The sequence below is a fragment of the Belonocnema kinseyi genome, chromosome 4 (assembly GCF_010883055.1).
Source record: "Belonocnema kinseyi isolate 2016_QV_RU_SX_M_011 chromosome 4, B_treatae_v1, whole genome shotgun sequence".
NCBI classification, from domain to species: Eukaryota; Metazoa; Arthropoda; class Insecta; order Hymenoptera; family Cynipidae; genus Belonocnema; species Belonocnema kinseyi.
This window is the reverse complement of record NC_046660.1, coordinates 43,518,520-43,538,588: the sequence shown is the minus strand read 5'-3', so window position 1 is coordinate 43,538,588 and position 20,069 is coordinate 43,518,520. Positions and strand designations below refer to the sequence as shown.

Sequence of the window (20,069 nt, the reverse complement as noted above, 5' to 3'; positions counted from 1 at the left end):
CGATCGAGTACTTTTCGGACGGTATCAAAAAGTTAGAAAATCGTTGGACTCGCTGTATCGACCTAAAAGGAGAGTATGTTGAAAAATAAAACCGACTTTGACAAAAAAAACTTCTTCGTGTTTCATTTTTCAGGGACTTATCAGACTGCCTAGTAGCATCAGACAAGAACTGTTCAGATTTCCTGGACCAAATATCGATTAGGAAAATTGTCGCGTTTAGAAATCTTCCCATTAACGAAGCCACATGTCTATTCCACCAGGAAAAAAAACGTGCGTAAAGAAACAATTCGAGATTTGACATTAACTCTTTGATTAAAGAACCTATCCGTCATTCTATCCTTCCCTCACAGACGCCTTACTTTACTTATTACAACTTCCCTAACCTTGGAGACGTTGAATTGGATTCTGCCATGAGCAAACCGAGTTCAAGCTTTAACTACCTTTTGCAAGCATCACTGCTTTTTTGAAACCAAAACCAGGCGAACCGCACCAGAATAGGCAACGTGCTCTATCATCAGTTTCTCGCCAGAATCCCAATCACGGTGATAAACACGCTAATTTGAATCAACAAACCTTACTCCGACCTCTTTTAACACCAGACATGCTACTGATGTTCCCTCCCCAACAAATAACATCAACCCCTGTCCTTCTACTCCTTCTCCCTCATTTTACTCATCACTTCCTCCTCAATTTGCAGAAAGCCTTTCACAGATCATGTCTTTTCTAACTCAAGTTTACAATCAGATGACTCCTTTATTTGCCTTGCTAAACAATTTTAGCTCCCTCTCCAACCTCCCGCAAAATCTTAATTTTGCACCCCTTTCACAGATAGCTACTAACATTAATTCTTTTTAAATAATGGCTACAGAATCCTCCCTGAACATTCTTCACTGGAACTGTCGGGGTATTTTCCCTAAAAAAAGGTTAATTCGAAAATATTTTATATGGGTTTAATATCATCCTCTTGAAGAAGATCTGGCTTAAACCTCAATCCAGATTTCTTCTCAAGGGTTACAGCGTTATATAAGACAGGATCGTCAGGATGGAGCAGGGGATGCTGTATTAATTGCTACTAAAAATGATATCACCTTCAAACAGGTTGATTAAATCTATTGTCTTGATGGTATACTAGATACCCTGGCAGTGGTTGTTCCAACTGATTTGGGATAACTACTCATTGTTAATGTATATAGGAATCCTCGGGCTTCCATTAGGTCAACTAACTGGCAAACGTATTTTGACTCGATGTCAAATTTTTCTAGTTTACTCATTGTGAGAGACTTTAATGCACACCACCCTTATTTGTTATTAACAATGGAGAACCGACTATCTTTCGTCATCCGGAACAGTCCAGATCAGCTATAGACTTATCGATTGTATCTTCTAAGTTAAAACTACTCGCTACGTGATCGGTTCTTGATGATAAAATGGGCAGTGATCACTTCCCAATAAAAATATTTTTGCCATTCCATTCAAATACTATCAGTTTTTTCACACAGATACAATTTAAAGAGAGTAGAGTGGAAAATTGTCAGGTCCTTTTTGTCATCTCTCCATAAAGATGATAATCTTCTTGAGCTTCAATTATCACATGATATTATTAAGCATACTACAAGTTTTTAAAAGATATAGATGACGCTCTTCACAAGGCGGACCCTCAGATTGAAAGGAAGCCTTCCTGGAAAAAATTTTATCCGTTCACCCCCCCCCCCCCCCCTTAGTGGACTGGTCCATTGGTTGGATAGTCAGAATATTCTACCTCAATCTCAATATGGTTTCAGGAAAAACCATTCCTGTGCCGACAACCTTGCAAAACTCATCTTCAGAACTTTATCTATCCCAAGCAAAAAATCAATATATGGGCTGTCTCTTTTTAGATATCAAGGCCGCATACGATAACATAATTCCTAACATTCTTATCAATGAGCTGATAGAAATTGGTCTTCCATTTAAAATTTGCAAATTTATTTACAACTTAATTCATGAAAGAAATGTTTTCTTCAGATTGAATGGTGCAAATAAAGGACCATTTACAATCACGAAGAGCCTTCCACAGGGTTGTATTCTTAGCCCTGTCTTGTATACAATTTATACCCGGAAATTACACTCAATCATATATCTTCTTTCCATTGCTTCCAGAAAAAATTTTAACATAACTTTGATCTGGATCTGGAAGCTTGGAGTAAAGTTTCGGAATCAACAGGAATTGGTCAATATTATTTTCATAATCGAATCGAATTCGGCGATCCTTGCAATCTTGTCTTAAGTTAATCAGAATCCTACTTTGTACAAATTGTCGACACCCACTCTGTATGTCTCATCACCTCCGAATGCCGATCCACTCGTCAAAACTAGCAGATACTAAAAAAATACTGAAAAAAACTAAATAATATTAACATCATTTTTCAGATATCTGAGATCCACAAATATCACTTATATTAAAATAAAAAAGATAAAAATTAAGAGTACAGTTCAATAATTTAAAGAACTTGTTTTACTAAATCTCGCGATGTCGGGCTGTGCAAGGCCCAGAACAGGTCACCTTAAGGCCCCTGGAAATTGACTTTAAATCGTCAAACTAGAATTCAGGTTAAATGGTAAAGCGATTTTTTCTGATTTTTGTATAAATAATCCAAATGGTATAAAAACTTTAGGCACAGGCCGCTTTTTCGAAGAAATTTGAATTTTTCATGTAAAAATTAAAAAAAAAATCCTCGATGGCTACAATGTGGTAATGTGTTCTACTATTCAGCGAAGCAGGTAGCAGGTAAGGCAGTTTTGATGAATTCTTGACAGGTTGGGTGGCTGGAGGTAGTTGATTGTAGATAAAGAACTCGAACTCCAAACATACCAGCTCCCAAAATGCATGTGCTCCTCAGGTACGAGCGTCCCGACTCTAAGGGATCAAGCGCAATTTTTCTCCTTTGTGCCTGTCCTGCTTGAAATTCAGAGGCGCGCGAGTGCGCTCTGCCTTTAATTCGAGTGCGCATGCGCTTAGTAGACCTGTGTGCATTTTCACGCATTACCCCCGAAATCTAAATGTTTCTTGCATTATCTAGCCTATAGTACTCACTTTACGTGATTTTTTATGTTTAGGACAACATGTATTTCATTTATTATAACTTCACGCTATCCTTAACTCTTAAAATTATCAATTTTTGATGAAAGTATTGGTTAAATTAAACAAAATTAAACGTAGAAGTAGAAATTAAATTTGGAATTAACCAGTATTCCTTTTTTGCAGATCCTCGTGTAAAGGATTGGCCTTTGATGGGAAATCTATGCCCTACTCTTTTAATACTAGCCAGTTATGTGTATTTTGTTTTTGAATGTGGTCCACGATTCATGAAGAATCGACCAGCATATGAACTAAACACATTTATTCGACTCTACAATATGTTTCAAATCACTGCAAATGCTTACATAGTATACGAAATTTTAGCAGTATATCCCGACGCAGCAGCATTACGATGTTGTACAGTAGATTATTCCTTGAATCCCGATGCAATAAAAGTAAGTAATCATACTACAGTACTATAATCAAACTGTTCAACATTGTACGAATTTTGTTGTACTCATATAAAAAGTTATTATTATTTAGATTAGTAGCAACCGACGAAATAACCATACTTATCTCAATAGGAAAAAATAAAGAATACACAGAAAAACGTCAGTCCTCAAAAGTACGCCGATTCGGTGTTGTTTTGAACTGAAACGAAACTACACTTAACTCCCGATATAAGACTCGGTTTTGACATGGCTTGCCGTGGCCTTGATTCTAAATTGAGGGAATCCAAACGTAAATAGACAGGGCAGCATGAATTATTTCCGTTAGATTCTGTTAGAAGCTTGACTGAGCACATTATCTTTTTCGGCCTCGTGGCTCCTCTCCTTACGAAATTGCGGATGTCATCAATTGTAGGAATGGATTAAAACAAGAGGGGATGAGAGTCTTATATCGAGAGTTAAGTGTAAGACAGCGGATAATGAGAAAGCAGCTATATTCATGTTATAGTTTCACACTTTAAGTATTCTCATTTTGAGAAAAAATCTTATTTCGAGAACATAACAAACGAGTTGCAAAAAATTATCCCTATGTTTTTCTGTTTAATAAATAAATTATATTCATAAAGAATTCATTAAAATGGCCAACTGATATACGATTTTCAGATAGCAAGGATTTTTTATTTCTTTGCATTATTGAAAATAATAGACCTCATTGAAACAGGACTGTTCGTCCTCCGAAAGAAGAACAACCAAATATCATTTTTACATGTCTATCATCACCTAAGTACAGTCTTCTATTCTATGATGTTTGCTAGATATATGGCTGGAGGAATGTCAGTTTTTTTTGTTTCGATGAATAGTGGAATTCATGCAATAATGTACAGCTACTATTTTTTTAGCAATATAGAAGGAATCAAAGAGGCAATTCATCCCTTTAAGCGCTACATAACTATAATACAAATGGTAAACAAAATTTTGTATTATTCTATAGATGAATTATTTATTAAGGTGGAGCGAAAATAAAAAATTTTGAAATTTAAAATCCTCACTTTGTACAAAAGTAGCGTATTGCGGTCCTTAAGAAGTATAATTAATTTGAAATCGATAGTTAAATATCTGTCATCTCTTAGAAAATGATTTGTTAAAATCGGCAAAAAATGGGGTAGGCTTTGCTTGAGCGCAAATAATCAAGCTGCTTATCTATGGATTCCAAATTAATCATACTTTTCTAGGTTCTCAAATGCACTACTTTTTCGCATATTGAAGATTTTAAATTCTGGAATTTTTATTTTCAACCCACCCTTTCATTTATGCATGTTTCAACTGCGTAGTAAAATTTAGGGCGGTTAAATCTGCCTATTTTATTTAACTTAAAGTTAGAATTTTTAATAAAAAATGTTCTTGTCTTTCCAGGTGCAATTCGTCTTTATGTTATTACATGCTTTGATTGGTCTCAGTCCATTCTGCTCTATTACAAAAGTACCAGTCATTCTTATGGTCCCAAATATACTACTGAACTTTTCCTTATTTTATTATTTTTATAGGAAGACCTACTTGGATCCCAAAAACGCAAGATAATATCTTTGAGGTTTTATGTGATTCAAAAAAAAAATCGTCATCAATAATACGAACTATAAACAATCATGTGTCTTATTTATTTTATTTTTATAATTCGATTATAATATTTGAACACTTACTTTTATTCCGATTTAGTTTCGTTTTATTTCCTGGATTAAATTGATTGTTTTACTCTAGAAAACAATTTTCTGTATAGTAGCCTGCACAATCATATTAGTATTTCTATAAAATGAGGGGATATTGTTAATACTCTAGATTTTTACCTATTCTGTACATATTTTTATACGATTTTTAATTTTCTATTCATTTTTATGGCGGAATGTTACATCACCGTGCAACACTTTGTTAACATTGGATGAATGTTCAAAATAATATTCCGGCTCATTTTTTCATCCGATTAACAAATACATTAACAATACACGAATTGTTCAGTTTTCCTGACTCTAATGTGTAATCGATAAATGCAGATTCACAAAATAGTAATTGAGAATTTATAATAAATTAACAATGTTTTATTAACAACTGTATTATTATAAAACACAGTGTGATTTTGTCATGATTTTGAATATTTATAAAGTCACTTTATAATTCGATTTAAATTCATGTCCAAGCATTATAAAAATAAATGAAATTACATTTCTTATTGTTATATGCGAAATGTAATTGTTATAAAACAATTAAAAATGTAGGTAAATTAAAAGTTGTTTGCAGGAGCGTAACATGATATATTTTTCAACCTCTTTTGGCCAAACCTTCTTATTTCTGGTATAAAAGTTATTTTTCTTTTTGTTTTAAAGACGATCATTTTTTTTAATCTTCATATTATGCTTTTTGCAGAAAATACTCTATAAGACATAAAACAGCTTTTAATTAACCTACACTAATTTTTTGGATTATAAAATCGTGAAAATGGAAAATCAACACTATCGATCTGAGCAAACTGCTCAAATAACAGAAATTCTTAACGTCTTTTCAGGCTAGTTGGAGCTGTGCATTAAATTTTTAAATTAATGCATTTTTCTAAAATCAAATCGTCTCCTTTCCCTCCGCTGGAAATCGAATCCAAGTCTTTCGATTGCCGATCGGAAACTCTCATCACTAAGCTACTAGAGAGATTATGATAGAGGTACCTTTTGCCATAAATACACGCTTGTCTTAAGCAAGGTGTTACGTTTTATATGCATTGTATGCATTACATAATGCATACACAGTAGAAATAAATACTTAGTTATATTCGACTGTGACGGTCTAAGCACTTCAATTATAAACAAGCAAATAATTTCAATATCTGTCATGGATCCGTAAATCCATGCAATACTTTATTCAAGAGAACAAGAGATGAGTTTTACTTCCCTTACTCCTGGAAGAACTTAATTTTTACGCCTTAGCTTGACCATTCGATTTTCTACTAATGGTTCCGTGGATATTATATTGGAATCAATTCCTGATACAGAAGGTGCGGAAGGTATGTACGTGACTAGATGTGGCGTTGTTACATTATTAGTTACGTTATACGCAGTGCAGCATATTTTTACACACACGTTAGGCATACATCTTTTTATTAATTGCACTATACCGCATTTATATAAAACAAAGAGAACAATAGTTATAACTGAGAGATAGCTTAGATAGGTGAACGTATCATGCGCTTTTTCGTTCCAAGATCGAGTACGTCGATCGGTCTTGATTCTATTCAGCGAGTTTTCTATTTCATCTAGTGTTTTACTAGAATCAGTTAAAGTTTCAGGACTAATTTGTTTTTGCAATGGAAACAGATGATCTTTCAAAAGATCGAGCTCAGCTAAAGAAAATGGTATTGCTATATTCTTCCTGCAGCTAGTATGTTTTGCAAATTTTAATGTTTTCTTTAATTTAATTATAATAGACTCGAAGTTAAGAACGCAGTTTTCGCTTGATCGGATCAGATTCGCCTCGCGAATGACAAATTCTTTACTCTCGCCGGGACAGTTAACACTTAACGAAAGTTCGTTTTCGGGTATTAAAATGTAACCCTGATTACTAGCCAAAGTCATGTATGTTAACAATTCAATTTTGAACGGAGATACCTGGCACATCTTGTAATCCAATGTTTTGATACTGGCTCTAATGATTTGATTTTCGCATGTGTGCGTTTCTGAGATAAGGTGAGTTGGTTGTAGCCGTTGACAGATTTTAATTTTGTCGTAGTTCTTACAGTCTTTTAACAACTTCTTATCAGTTGGTACGTAACCAGTTTTTTCTTCGTTAATTAGTATGTACTCATCTCGGGGAATCGGTGCTACAAAGTTTACACCCCTTTTTCGTGGAATAGGAATTAAATGTTGGACTTGAAATTGATCAACTTCTAGTACAGGTATTTTGGTGGAATATAGTAATTTACCGTCGAATACCATAATTCCGATTTCGCTGATATCAATGATGTATTAGTAATTTGTATCGTTCAAAGGGATTGGATATTTTACGTTAAGTGTTTCTTCAAATTCTTTAAGTTCAACAATAAAAATTCGTGGTGTTAACAATTGCGGATGAATGATACCATGCTTGCCATCATTGATAACATCGATTATTAAATTTACATCTTCACTTAATTCATCTAGAATCATGGTACACATAGTGATTTGATTTGCTATGAATAAATTTTGAGTGTTATTATTAATTTGATCTTTCATCTTATGTAAAATTTAACTGTTTTGTTTACTATGTTCCATCATTACGTCAAGCCCGTATGAAGCTGAGTTTAATAAGGTTTTGATTATCCTTGTTTGATTTGAAATGCTGCTCGCAAGGATTTTATTATCTTTGTACAATTTGTCAATTTCTGAATTGATGTAGTCCAAGTCACTCTCGCTCAATGTGCCGAACAATGTTTTAGAAATGGTGCCTACTGCGTTTATTAGTCCGCGTTTTAGTCTGTTGATTCCTAACAGTTTATCTAATAAATATTTTTGCATTTCTAATCTATAAATTCTACCGCCTAACATATTTAGTTCAAATTTTTCGCTACAATCTGTTTCGCACTTCAAAGAAGTTGTCTGATACAACTTACGCAGTTGGAGAAACCGGAGTTCAATTATGGATGTATCGGTGGATGTGTATAAATGCCAAGTTGTGTGGTACAGTCTTGCCGGGCCAAGGTTCTCGACGAAAATCGTCACATCGTTGAGTGAGGTAAAGGTGACGTTGACCAGGATAGCGAGAAAGAGCAGAAAGGAGAGCATGCTTCTTCGATTACGCTGCAATTTGATACAATTTCCGTGTTACTGATAGTATACTTTCAGTCGGTTAGCCTGCACGATATAGTTTGGTATCTCGCAAAGGATTTCATAATTAGTTTCGCCTATTCTCCTGACAATAGTGTAAGGGCCTAACCATTCTCTTTCCTGTTTGGTGACTTTACTGTCGTTGCGTAAGAGAACAGAATCGCCGGGTTCGAATATAGGGTTGGTGCGTACAATTTTAGCGTCTTGTTAACATTTCAGACGCTCCTGCGTCTTTCTTATAGCAGATTTCCCTTTTTCGAGATACCCTTCGTGACGCCTCTTCCACATATCTAATATATCTTGATATGTTAATGAGCTCGTGGTAGCTAGTGCAGACGGTAAGTTGGCTTTTCTGCCGAAGGTCATCTCAAATGGTGTCGCCTGTGCTCTCGTGGACAGCTGTATTGAAAGATAAGCATACTAGATTTAGATTCTGATCCCATTCAGTTTCATTATCTGACATGTATGTTTTTAGTAGTTCCTTAATTGTTCCGTGTGTTCTCTCAAGGGCTCCATTGCTTTATGGATGGAAAGCTGTGGTCCTAATGTGCTTGATTCTAAATAAATTCTCGAACTTTTGGACAAGTTCTGATAGGAAATTCGCACCTTGATCTGTGAGTATGTGTTTTGGGGCAGAGAAAATGTAGATGTAGTGATCCAGTAAATTAGTCAGTATAGTCTCGCTCGTTGTCTCCTTTAAAGGAATCACGATAATATATTTAGTGAGGACGTCCTGGATGGATAGGATGTACTTATTTCCGCATTGGGTTACGCCCAGTGGTCCAACTATATCCATGGCGATTTTCTCGTTTGGTTCCGTCGGTATTTCTGGTATTAAGTCAATTGCATCCTTTTCCATGTCCTCCCAAGAAGTTTGTTCACGTAACCTTTGGATGGTTTTGTTTTCGCCAAAGTGGCCGGTCGCTAAGTTTCCGTCTGGTCATTAAGTCAATTGCATCCTTTTCCATGTCCTCCCAAGAAGTTTGTTCACGTAACCTTTGGATGGTTTTGTTTTCACCAAAGTGGCCGGTCGCTAAGTTTCCGTGTGCTTCTTTTAGTAGATGTTGCTTTTCTTCCTCGTTTAATAGTTTGTCAGGTCGCTCACAGAGGAAAAACTCATGTTCTGTAGATTTTGTTTGCAGAAAAAAATTCAACATATCTCGAATGCGTACCCTCTCGATATTAGTGATTAGCGGATCTTCCATGTGAAACTTCAATATCTTCCAGTTTTTAGTAGTTGCGAAGTCTTTTACCTTAGCGTATATTAATTTCATCCAAGCTTCTTCATTGTAATCTGACAGTTGTATTCGCAAAAACGAGAAGATATTTTTCTTGCTGACTTTAATCCAGTTTTTTCCGCCAGCTAAGGGTTTGATTTTCAGCTTGCTCGGCCTGCGGTCTATTTTCCAAGAAGATTATTCTTTGAAAATTTCCTTTTCGTCTTTTGGTTCGTGGATTCTTAACCTTGTTGCGATGGGTTGATTAACTTGATTTGCTGGTTCTCCCTCTACAAATGCTTCTGGGTTAGAGCAAATCTCCTCAGTTTTTGAGTCATTATTGTCGGTAATGGTCTCATCATCAGATTCTGGGTTATTCTCTTCAGCATTGTCTTCTGTGTTTTTGCAGTTAAATTTTCTGAAATATTTTCTAGTTGCTTGATTGGATGCATTCGGTAGAGTGCATCAGCCACGGTATTGTCCTTGCCTTTCTTGTACTCAATCACGTATATATATCCTTCAAGGTGTAGTCTCCAGCTTAGCAACCTTGATGAAGGATCTTTCACATTGAAGAGCCACTTCAAGGCTTGATGATCTGTCTGTATTATGAACTTTCGTCCCAATAAATATTGCCGCAGTCGTCTGATTGCCCAAACAATCGCTAGAAGTACCTTCTCTGTAGTTGTATAGTTTAACTCTGGTGCGTTTAATGTTCTTGAAATATAACAATCGGGGTGTCCTTTTTGAGATAAAATTGCTCCTAAACCTACATTGCTAGCATCTGTGGTCAATGTGAATGTTTCATTGTAATCTGGATATTTTAATACGGGGGAGGAGCAAAGACAGTCTTTTAATTCTATAAAGCTTTTCTCACAGGCTGAAGTCCACTCGAAACGTTGATCCTTTTTTATCAGTTCTGTCAATGGTTTTGCTATAGTTGAATAGTTTTTCATAAATTTACGAGAATATCCGGATAATCCTAAGAAGGACATTACTTCCTTTCTTTTTGTTGCTCTATTAAAATTATTAACCGCTGACACTTTATTCGGGTTAGGCTTCACTCCATCTTTTGTAATTAAATGGCCCAGATACTCGAGTTCTGGTCTCAAGAACTCACACTTATCGGGCTGCAGTTTTAACCCCGTCGCACGTAGACGTTCAAACAATGTGACTACGTTTTCGTTGTGTTCTTGTATTTTTTTTCGAAATACGACAATGTCATCCAGGTAAAGAAAGCAAATTTTCCCGATTAGTCCTCTTAGTGCCGTATCCATTATTCTTTGGAATGTGGCCGGGGCGTTCTTTAGACCGAAAGGCATACGGTTAAAATGGAAATGATCCTCAAGTATAGAAAAGGCAGTGTACTTTTTGGAATCATCGTCCATTTGAATTTGATGAAAACCGGAACTCAGATCGAATGCTGAAAAGAATTTGGCTTTTCCCAGATGGTCTAGGATATCGTCAATTACCGGAAGTGGATACGCGTCTTGATCGGTTTTCTCGTTCAACTTTCTGAAGTCGACGACTAGTCTCCACTTAGTCTTTCCTGAGGCGACTCGCTTCTTTGGGACCATCCAGAGGGGTGAGTTAAACGGTGAGTTTGATTCTTCTACTATCTTTTTTGTAAGCATTTCGTTAACTTGATTGAAGATTTCTTCACGATGACAATCTGGATGTCGAGGCTGACGTAAGTTTATTATTTTTTCATCTTTGAGCACAATTTTATGAGAAGCTAAACTTGTACATGGAAGAGAATCACCCGGTAGTGAAAAAATGTCGTGATAAGACGTGGTAATTTTTTCAATCACTTCTCTGTGTGATTCTTCCATATGTTGCAACCGTAGATTTTCCTGTAGTAATTTTAACCTCGCTCTAAGTTCCTCCATCGTGACATAATTAATTAATTCTTTGCGTTCTGGAAGTGAGCTGATAAATTTAAATTTTATGTCATCGTCTGACAATCGTATCTCTTTTTCAGTTTCGTTGCTGATAGGAATGATAATCTGTGAGTTTTCAATTCGATAAATGGAATCAGGAACATGAAAGTTATTTTCTATAAGTACATGTCCTTGTTTTTTACCTGTTTCTATTGTGATCGTTTTTACAGAATTATCATCGAGCTGAAGAGTCTTGTTGGATAAATTAAATTTGTAAGAATATAAAAATGGGACTCCTATGATTCCGTCTTCTGGTAACGGAAAGTTGTTAGGAATAATTATGAAGCTATGTTCCTTGCCCTGAAATTTAAGTACGGTTACTTCCTCGGTTTGGTATTTATCGTTTCCCATAGAAAATGTTGTTCTCAATTGTACTCGTAGTTGATGTTCCTTAAGCATTTTATCCTTAACCAAGTTTAAGGAGGCTCCACTGTCCACTAATAACTGGGCTAATCCTCTGTTTCCATGCAATTGTCCTCTAATAGAATACAGTCGTCCGGAGATAGCGAATACACTGTGTTCAGTGTCCCTTGCTCGCTTTCGCTCTCCTCAAAATGCTCTTTGTTCGAGTTTTCTACCTGGAGTTGGTTCACTCGGTTTGGTGGTCGGGGCGATGACTATCCTTTTTGAAAATTTCTCATTTTTGTGTAACATTGTGCTTCCTGGTGACCTACATTTTTACAGTAACCGCAGAATAACTGCAATCTCTGTTGAAGGGACATTGAGTGATTCGGAGGATTATTTATTAAGGGATATTTGGTTGGGTTTGAGTTAATCGGTTTCGGGTACTGGGACATTGCTGGTCTATTTGTCCTAGGACGCAAGCTTTGATGGGTGTTTATTCTGCCTTGGTTTCTCTCCTTGAACCAGACTTCTGATTCTAGAGCTTCCTGCTGAGCTTGATTTAAAGTAGTCGGTTTCAACGGTCTTACTTGAGTTCCTATCTCCTCTTTCAGGTTCATTATGTACTTTTAACAGCAGATTTTTCCTCTACCTGCAAAGCTAATTGCCTAATCGTGTTATTTGGATATTCATTTTGAACCGCGTAATTTAATTCATTAAATTGTTGCCTGAATCTTAGGTTATAATTTTGTACTGATTCTGAGGGAGCTTGTTTTATTCCCTCGAGTTTCGACCGACTTGATTCGACTGAACTAATTATTCCAACGTTTTGTCGAAGCGCCTCGAAGAGTTCTTCGTAAGTTCTAATAGAGGTGAATCGGATAGCCCGTTTTGCTTGGTCGGTGATTTTTTCCGCTTTAATGAAATCCAATAACAACTCTTTTTGGGAGCGGTGTCTGATTTGGAGAGTGACGTCTCTCCTTTCTTAAGAGTCACTGGTAGCCCTACTTAATTCAGACTACCTACGTGTTCTCTTTTGACTAAAGATTTTAAAATATTTATATGCCCTGCTTATTTCGTGCCAATCAAGGGTGGCAGTGGTATAATGAAATTTAAAAAAAAACTTGACCGCACTGTAATTCCGGTAGGAATTTGGTTCTTTTAGATCCCAAAAGAATGACGTATCGATTCGAAGGAATCCTGGAAGGATCGCCAGAATTTATGTGACGGTCTAAGCACTTCAATTATAAACAAACAAATAATTTCAATATCTGTCATAGATCCGTGAATCCATGCAGTACTTTATTCAACAGAACAAGAGATGAGTTTAACAGCCTTGCCGTAGCGAAGGTAATCTTATTACTGACGCAGCCCTCGGGGCTGCAGGGTGGGTCCCATTCCAGGACGACTTCGCTTACCTAGTCTAACATACAAAAGAGTCTATTTTAGGAAAACCACATTCCTTTTACAAAACCTGTTACACGACTTAATTTCAGATTTGACTTAAATTAAGGAAGTATCTAAATTTAAGTGTACAAAATATCTTGAATAAAGCACTAACTCATCTTAAATAAGGAATTAGCATTTTTCTACTGGAATAAAGTAAAGTATTCTCCTAGATTTCAATATTCAGTTCTGAACGTAATTTAAAGGCAACCTGAAATAACCTGTAAGGCTTTCGTCGCCTCAAATAAAGGAATATACCTTTGCTGAATGTCAGGTTCGTATTACCTTGCATGACGTTACAGAACGCTTGAGCTACTATACAGCTCGTGGACATTTATTCTAGTCGCATCCTACTCCAATACTCCATGTCGAGTTGGCCAGTGTCGGCTATGATACCAAAGATTAGATCCTAGATACGACATGAGATTAGTTGCACCACATACCGGTAGTTAGCGCAGCAGGCAAGTTTGTGGTCTTGCATATATATTGCTTTTAGTTCGGCCACATACTTGTAGAGGCGCGATATGTACCGATCGGTTCCTCCACATACTTGTAGAGGCGCGGCAGGCAACCATATATTCGGTCGCGCCAAATTATAGTATATTTGAAATCCAAAATTGTAATGAACTAATTTTACTTTATAAATGAATGAGAAAATCATTTTAATTGAGTAGAAAAGGTCTTGAAGGAATTCGAAAACTCTAAAGACTTTTTGAAATCAAAATTAGGCCCAACATGTAGCAAAAAGGTTAGTATAAAATAGTAATAACAAATTTCAATTAAAAAGTTTATTTTTTATTTAAGTTATAATTTGTTTGGAAATTAATAGAAAAAGGAATCTAAAGATACAGTTAAGTTTTATTTAAATTTGAATAAACTAAAAAAACTGTCAGGTTAAATCAACCAGAATTGTGTTTGAATATGTCCTTACTATTTTTTCTGGTTGAAGAAATAGAAATTCTGAATAGCAATTTCCTTATAAAAACTTATAAACATTTTTTTCCTAAATTTCCCTATAGACCTAGACAAATGTCTTCTGAAATGTTGCATTTTTTAAATATTTGTGAATTTAGTGGTATATGAGTTTTTTTACAGCTGTAAAGTGTAAGGAGCATTTTCGAAAGTCAAAGGAAATTTCGGCTTGCTTCTACAGTTTAGCTAAGGCCATGTGATAAATATTTACCATTTTTTCAAATTAAAATAAGAAGTAACCTAATCTTACAAAATGTCATTTTCCCTACTCCAAAAATCTAACTTTAAGAAAAAATGTAAGTTTGGTTAATTTTTTTTATTAGCATTTAATACTAAAACTTGACATAAGAATTGCCATAATTTTCGTATTCTTGTCGTTTTAATATCTAAGCTAATTGCATTTTTTTAACCGCAATCATGAAAAATAATATAAACCAATGAAAAAAATAAATTGAAACTTTAAAATTTGTTCCGCTGGTCATGTATAGAAAACTATATTTTCCAGCTGGTCGATTAAGCTTTTGTTTGCATTTTACTTGTTTAACTGTTTATATATTTAATTCCATTCAAAATTTTTGATTTTGCTAGAACAACTATTTTAAGTTCATACCTTTAATAAAAAACTTGCTTTTTTAAATTTGTTCGTAAATAAATTTATTTTCTAATAATTTAAATATCTCATTAAATTTCAGTTTCTTGTGTAAAAATTTAAAGGCTTATGCATTATAAATTAATTACCTCATTAACAAAAAAGGTTTTTTTAAGAAAAAGAACGACAGTCATGCAAAAAACCCGACTTTTTATTTGAAAAAGATATTAACAATGTTTATTTCTTGCGTAATTAAAAAGAAATTTGGAAGGAACTTCATATTTGAATAAAATTCTGAATCGAACCAAAAAATACATGATCTGGCACTTTTTTGTTAGACTTATTTTTTCCAAAATTGTATACTACTTTTCAAAGATCTTTATTGAAGCCCGAAGTTTAATTCCGCTCTATTGTATTTTTCACAACTTCCTTCTAACTGCAATTCACAACACAGACAATTATACATAATGTAAAAATTACAATTGAACATATGATTTATTTTTGACAATATTAAAACTTCCATTTTAAAATAGAGTCTATTAAATTAAAAAGGAATATATTTTTTAATTCTTTAACCCTAGCGTTTAAAGAAGCTAGTGTTCCTTAAAGCTTCTTGTTCTTTAAAAACTAATATATTCCAATCAAGATTTTTTTCTTACTTCTTCCATCTTGTAAACAAGAACAAATGTTTTCATGTAATAAATAAGTGACGAAATTCTGTTTTCAAATAATTTTTTATATTCTCATTCCTGAGAATGTAATGTAATCGTTCAAATTTTCGACCTCTCGTTTTTAACGAATCTTCACGTTTCGGCACTCACAGAATCCGAAAATAATACAATTTCATCAGTATCAGTCTGTATGTATGTCTGTATCTATGGTTACCTGAATCTTGTAGCCACGCTAACTTTTGAAGGATTTGTCCAATCGAGTCCGCATTTAATACACTTCTGAAGGTACCCAAAATGAAGGCTAAGTTTATTAATGAGATATTTCGAACCAAAATTAAAAAATTGGGAGCATTTTCAAAATTTCGAATTTTTTTTTTGCTTGATATTTTAAACATTTTTGTGGAAGTTTTTTATAGATTGGCGAAAGACTTGCAAATTATTTAAATAAAATGTTGTATTTTGATGAAAATTAGAAAAGTTATATAATTTTCAAAAATTTGAAAATTTTCAAAAAATATAAAAATTTTTTTTTTCATAGATCCAAAAAACTCATTCAAAATTTTCACTAGATACCAAATATATTTAAAAACTTTTTTTGCCGATTTTTTGGATTAGCCCAAAATTAAAAAAATTATAGCATTTTCAAAATTTATCAAATTTTTTTTTCTTAATATTATAAAAAATTTTGTCAAAGGTTCTTATAGGTGGGTAAATATCAAAATATCTACTAGTCAAAATATCTACTAGATATAAAATATATTTCAAAACTATTCTAGCCCAATTTTTTTATTAGCCCAAAATTAAAAAAATTAGAGCCTGTATAACCTAACTGTTAAGCGCGAAGCGCGATTATCGCAATGAGAATGTAATCGTCAAGGCCGTAGGTACTTTGAGAACCTTCTTTAATGACAAATTAAAAAAAAAAGTGTTCAGCTTCACTTAAGAAAAGGGAAAATGATTAAACAACAACAGCAGGGCGCTGTTAGGATCAGGAAAAATAAAATGTGAACATTATTTTGCAATATCAGAATAAGTAGTACCAAACCAAGGTATATACAAAAAAATTGTAATAGACATTTGATATAATATTTTTTAACATAGAATGTACAAAAGTTCGCATTGTGGTCTGTGCACAAATGTGGAGGGTAATGCAAAGACCGAGCGCGGAGCGCGATATAAATATATTATCGAGCGCCCTAGGCGCGCTCAAACTATCGAGCGGCTTGCCGTCTTGGAGAAAAAAGTCACTCTCTAAAGTTTGACGTAAGGGTCATTTTCGCGTTGCAGCGTATACGTAAAGAAGACTTACGTCAAAAACGAAGATAGTGAGTTTCTTCGCGCAAACAGCAGACTTGGCTTAACCCGTTTTTCCCTCTCGACGGATTGTTCATCTTGGCGCACGGGGTATTTCCTAAATTAATATTTTTACGTAAAAAAAAGTCGTGTCTACTAAAATTTAATATTTTTTTCTCGAAGATCCAAATTTAAAGAAAGGTTTGAAGTGTAAAATTAAAAATGTAAAGCATTAAAAAAAAGTTCTGAATTTAAGAATCAAATCTTAAATAATTAAAAATTTTAACATTGAAATTTAATTTGGTTTTGAATATAAGGGTTTAATATCGTAAAATTGACAACTCTAAGCCTTTTAACTTGATTAGACTAAAAGTTATTGGCCTCCAAAATCTGATAATACCCAAATACAAACATTTAGAATTCTGTATTTCAATTTTCCATTCAAAACTTTCAAAATTAAATAATTTGAATTTATCAGGTTATACTTCAGGTATATAAAATTACTGAATTTGAATGTTTTGAATTGAAAATATATTAAAACCTTTCAATTTAAAATTTCTCTCCTCATAAAAAGTTTTCGATTTCGAAGGCTTTATATTTATTCCAATTTTTCACGAGGTTTGACGTCGAATAATCTGCTTATTGCAGCTTTAAATTATTTATATCCTAAAGCTGCAAAAAATGTATTGCCGAATCATAAGTGATTTCATTGAAAACGTTTAAAATTAAATAACTTGAATTGACAGGTTATACTCTAAGAATATTCGAAAATTAAAAAATACTGAGATTTTAAATTTTTAATTTATAAACTAGTTTCTTTTAATACTTATTATTTTATTTTTACGCTTCTAAAAGAAAATAATTACACTGTAATGTTAATTGTTATTATTTCAAATTTCTCTCATTCAAAATCTTTTAATGTCAAAGGCTTTGAAGTTATAATCTAATTTGCGAAACTGAATAATTTTGAATGGAATAATTATTTGAATGCTAACATACTTTTAATTTGAAATAAAATTGTGGAATAATAAAGTATTTCCATTAAAAATATTTATGCTGAAGTTTAAACGCTTCCTTTTATATTTTGACATTGTCGACACCTGAAAAGTTTCAAACCAAAAACTTGAGAACTATGAGTCCTAATTACTTTCCTGAATTTTTTTGTTGAATTTAACTAATTATTATAAAAATAAGGGAACCTTTTTTTATATCTCCAGCTTAATTCAATGCTCTCCATCGTTGAAGTCAAGAAACAATCCACATATCTGTATTCAATTCAATCAAATTTAAAATTTAACGACAGTTTCGTTTTTATTTAACTAGATTGTACTTAAGTTTAACACCATTTAAGACCATTCAACATCTACAATTTTAACTAAAATTCACTTAAAGTTAACCAAATTTTACTTCAATTTTGAATTTAACTCAAATCTATTCACTTTTTGAAATGATCTAAATTGCATTGCATCTTTAAATATAGTTTTACAACATAATTTTTAAATTTGCACTACAATAAATCTTAAAGTACGAATTGAATTGTTTTAAAACTTATTTGCTTAGTATCGAGAAAATTTCTCTTTTAAAAGAAACCAGACGAGAAATTAATTTAGTTTAACTAAACTTTATTTAAAATTTACGAAATTTAAATTAAACCAAAATCCAAATTAAAAATCCCATTTAACGTCCAATAATCAAATTGATGCAAAATCCTGTTAAACAAAACAAGAATCGAACGACCAAATTTGAACCACAACGAATAAACGAAAACCAACCAAAAAAAACCCTATTGGAATCTGAAAAAAAAAAATAAATAAATAAATAAATAAAAAATAAATAAAAAAATAAAATAAAAAATAAATAAAATAAAATTTTCGGAAAAAAAATAAAAAAGAGGAACGAAAAATGAGAAGGCAGCCAACTACAACCCCTTCCTTCGCTTTTTTTTTCTTTCATTTTTATGACCATCAAATTACAATAAAATAAAAATAAAAAACAGAAATAAATAAATTTGCATTACCAACGTTTCGGCACTCGTACAGTACCACTTAAAATTTTCTTGCCTTGATAAGGGTGCGAGTGCCGAAACGTTGGTAATGCAAATTTATTTATTTATGTTTTTTATTTTTATTTTTTGTAATTTGATGGTCATAACAATAAAAAAGACGAGAGAAAGAAAAAGAGAAGGAAGTGGATGTGGTTGGCTGCTTTCTCATTTTTCTTTCCTCTTTTTTATTTTTTTCCGAAAATTTTATTTTATTTTTTTGTTTTTTTTTTTGGTTTTCGTTTATTCGTTGTGGTCCAAATTTGGTCGTTGGAATCTTGTTTTGTTTAACAGGATTTTGCATGAACTTTATTTAATTCTTAAATCCACCTAAATTTCATTTAAATGTTGAATTTAGCTAAGTTTTATTTAAATTTTAAATTCAAATAAATTTTTTTCTATTTTTTAATTTATCTTAATTTGATTCAAATTTTAAGTTTAGTTTGAAAAAATAAATTTAGAAATTTCACTACAATTATAAAATACGAAAAGAATTTTTTGAATTTATTTATTGTACCGAAATTTTAAAATAATAATAGAATATTTGTAGGCTCTCTTTAATTTGAATATAATTAGGTAATTCAGTGTTCATAAAATTTTTGGCGTACAGGCCGTACAGAGCCAGGCGACCGACTCAGCTATAGCAAAGATTGCTATAGTGATGGCGAAGGCGAACGCCAGAAACAGAAATTCGCCCCGGCCCCACCCCGCCCGCTAGCGTGTTAGGAGGACGCGGTTGTCATAGAAACGGTGAAAAGTTGAAGAGGGCAGCACCTCGATATAGTCGAAAACGTAGTTAGATATATATATCAAAGACATTATAAGCCTAGATGCGGCACGTGTATAGTTCGAGGAACTAATTGTAGACGGCGCTCCCGGCGAAAATTGCCCGTTCCCCCCATGCCACTCAACCCGAAAACCACACCAACCAACTACTTTGCCCCTGCAATCTTCACCCGTCGAACAAGTCCACCAAATAGCCGATACTAAGTCAGCAAATACTAAATAGTTAAAAATATAAAATACAAATTTTATATCGAGAATTTTGATTTATTATTTTCAATGAATGAATCAATTATTTGAAAAAATTTTACATGAAGAAAATATGTAGATTCATAAGATTGACTTCTAAATTGAATTGAAATGTGATTGTATCGTAATAAATATTTTTAGCTGACATCTTTGATTGAAAAAATTAGTCATTTTGCAATTAAAA

General features: G+C 33.3%; 1 protein-coding gene across 2 annotated transcripts in view; it reads left to right on the top strand.

The window, feature by feature from the left end:
- LOC117171676 (elongation of very long chain fatty acids protein 4-like) overlaps positions 1–20,069 on the top strand; it is a 43,965-nt gene that overhangs the window by 9,276 nt on the left and 14,620 nt on the right. Inside the window, exons 2-4 of one of the 2 annotated variants that reach the window (XM_033359191.1) lie at positions 3,245–3,513; positions 4,171–4,470; positions 4,921–5,124. The exons of the other annotated variant lie outside the window; for it this stretch is intronic. Coding sequence (XP_033215082.1) covers positions 3,245–3,513; positions 4,171–4,470; positions 4,921–5,085 — 734 coding nt within the window. The 3' untranslated portion in view covers positions 5,086–5,124. Of the gene's footprint in view, positions 1–3,244; positions 3,514–4,170; positions 4,471–4,920; positions 5,125–20,069 lie in introns of those variants that run through there. 2 annotated transcript variants of the gene reach the window in all.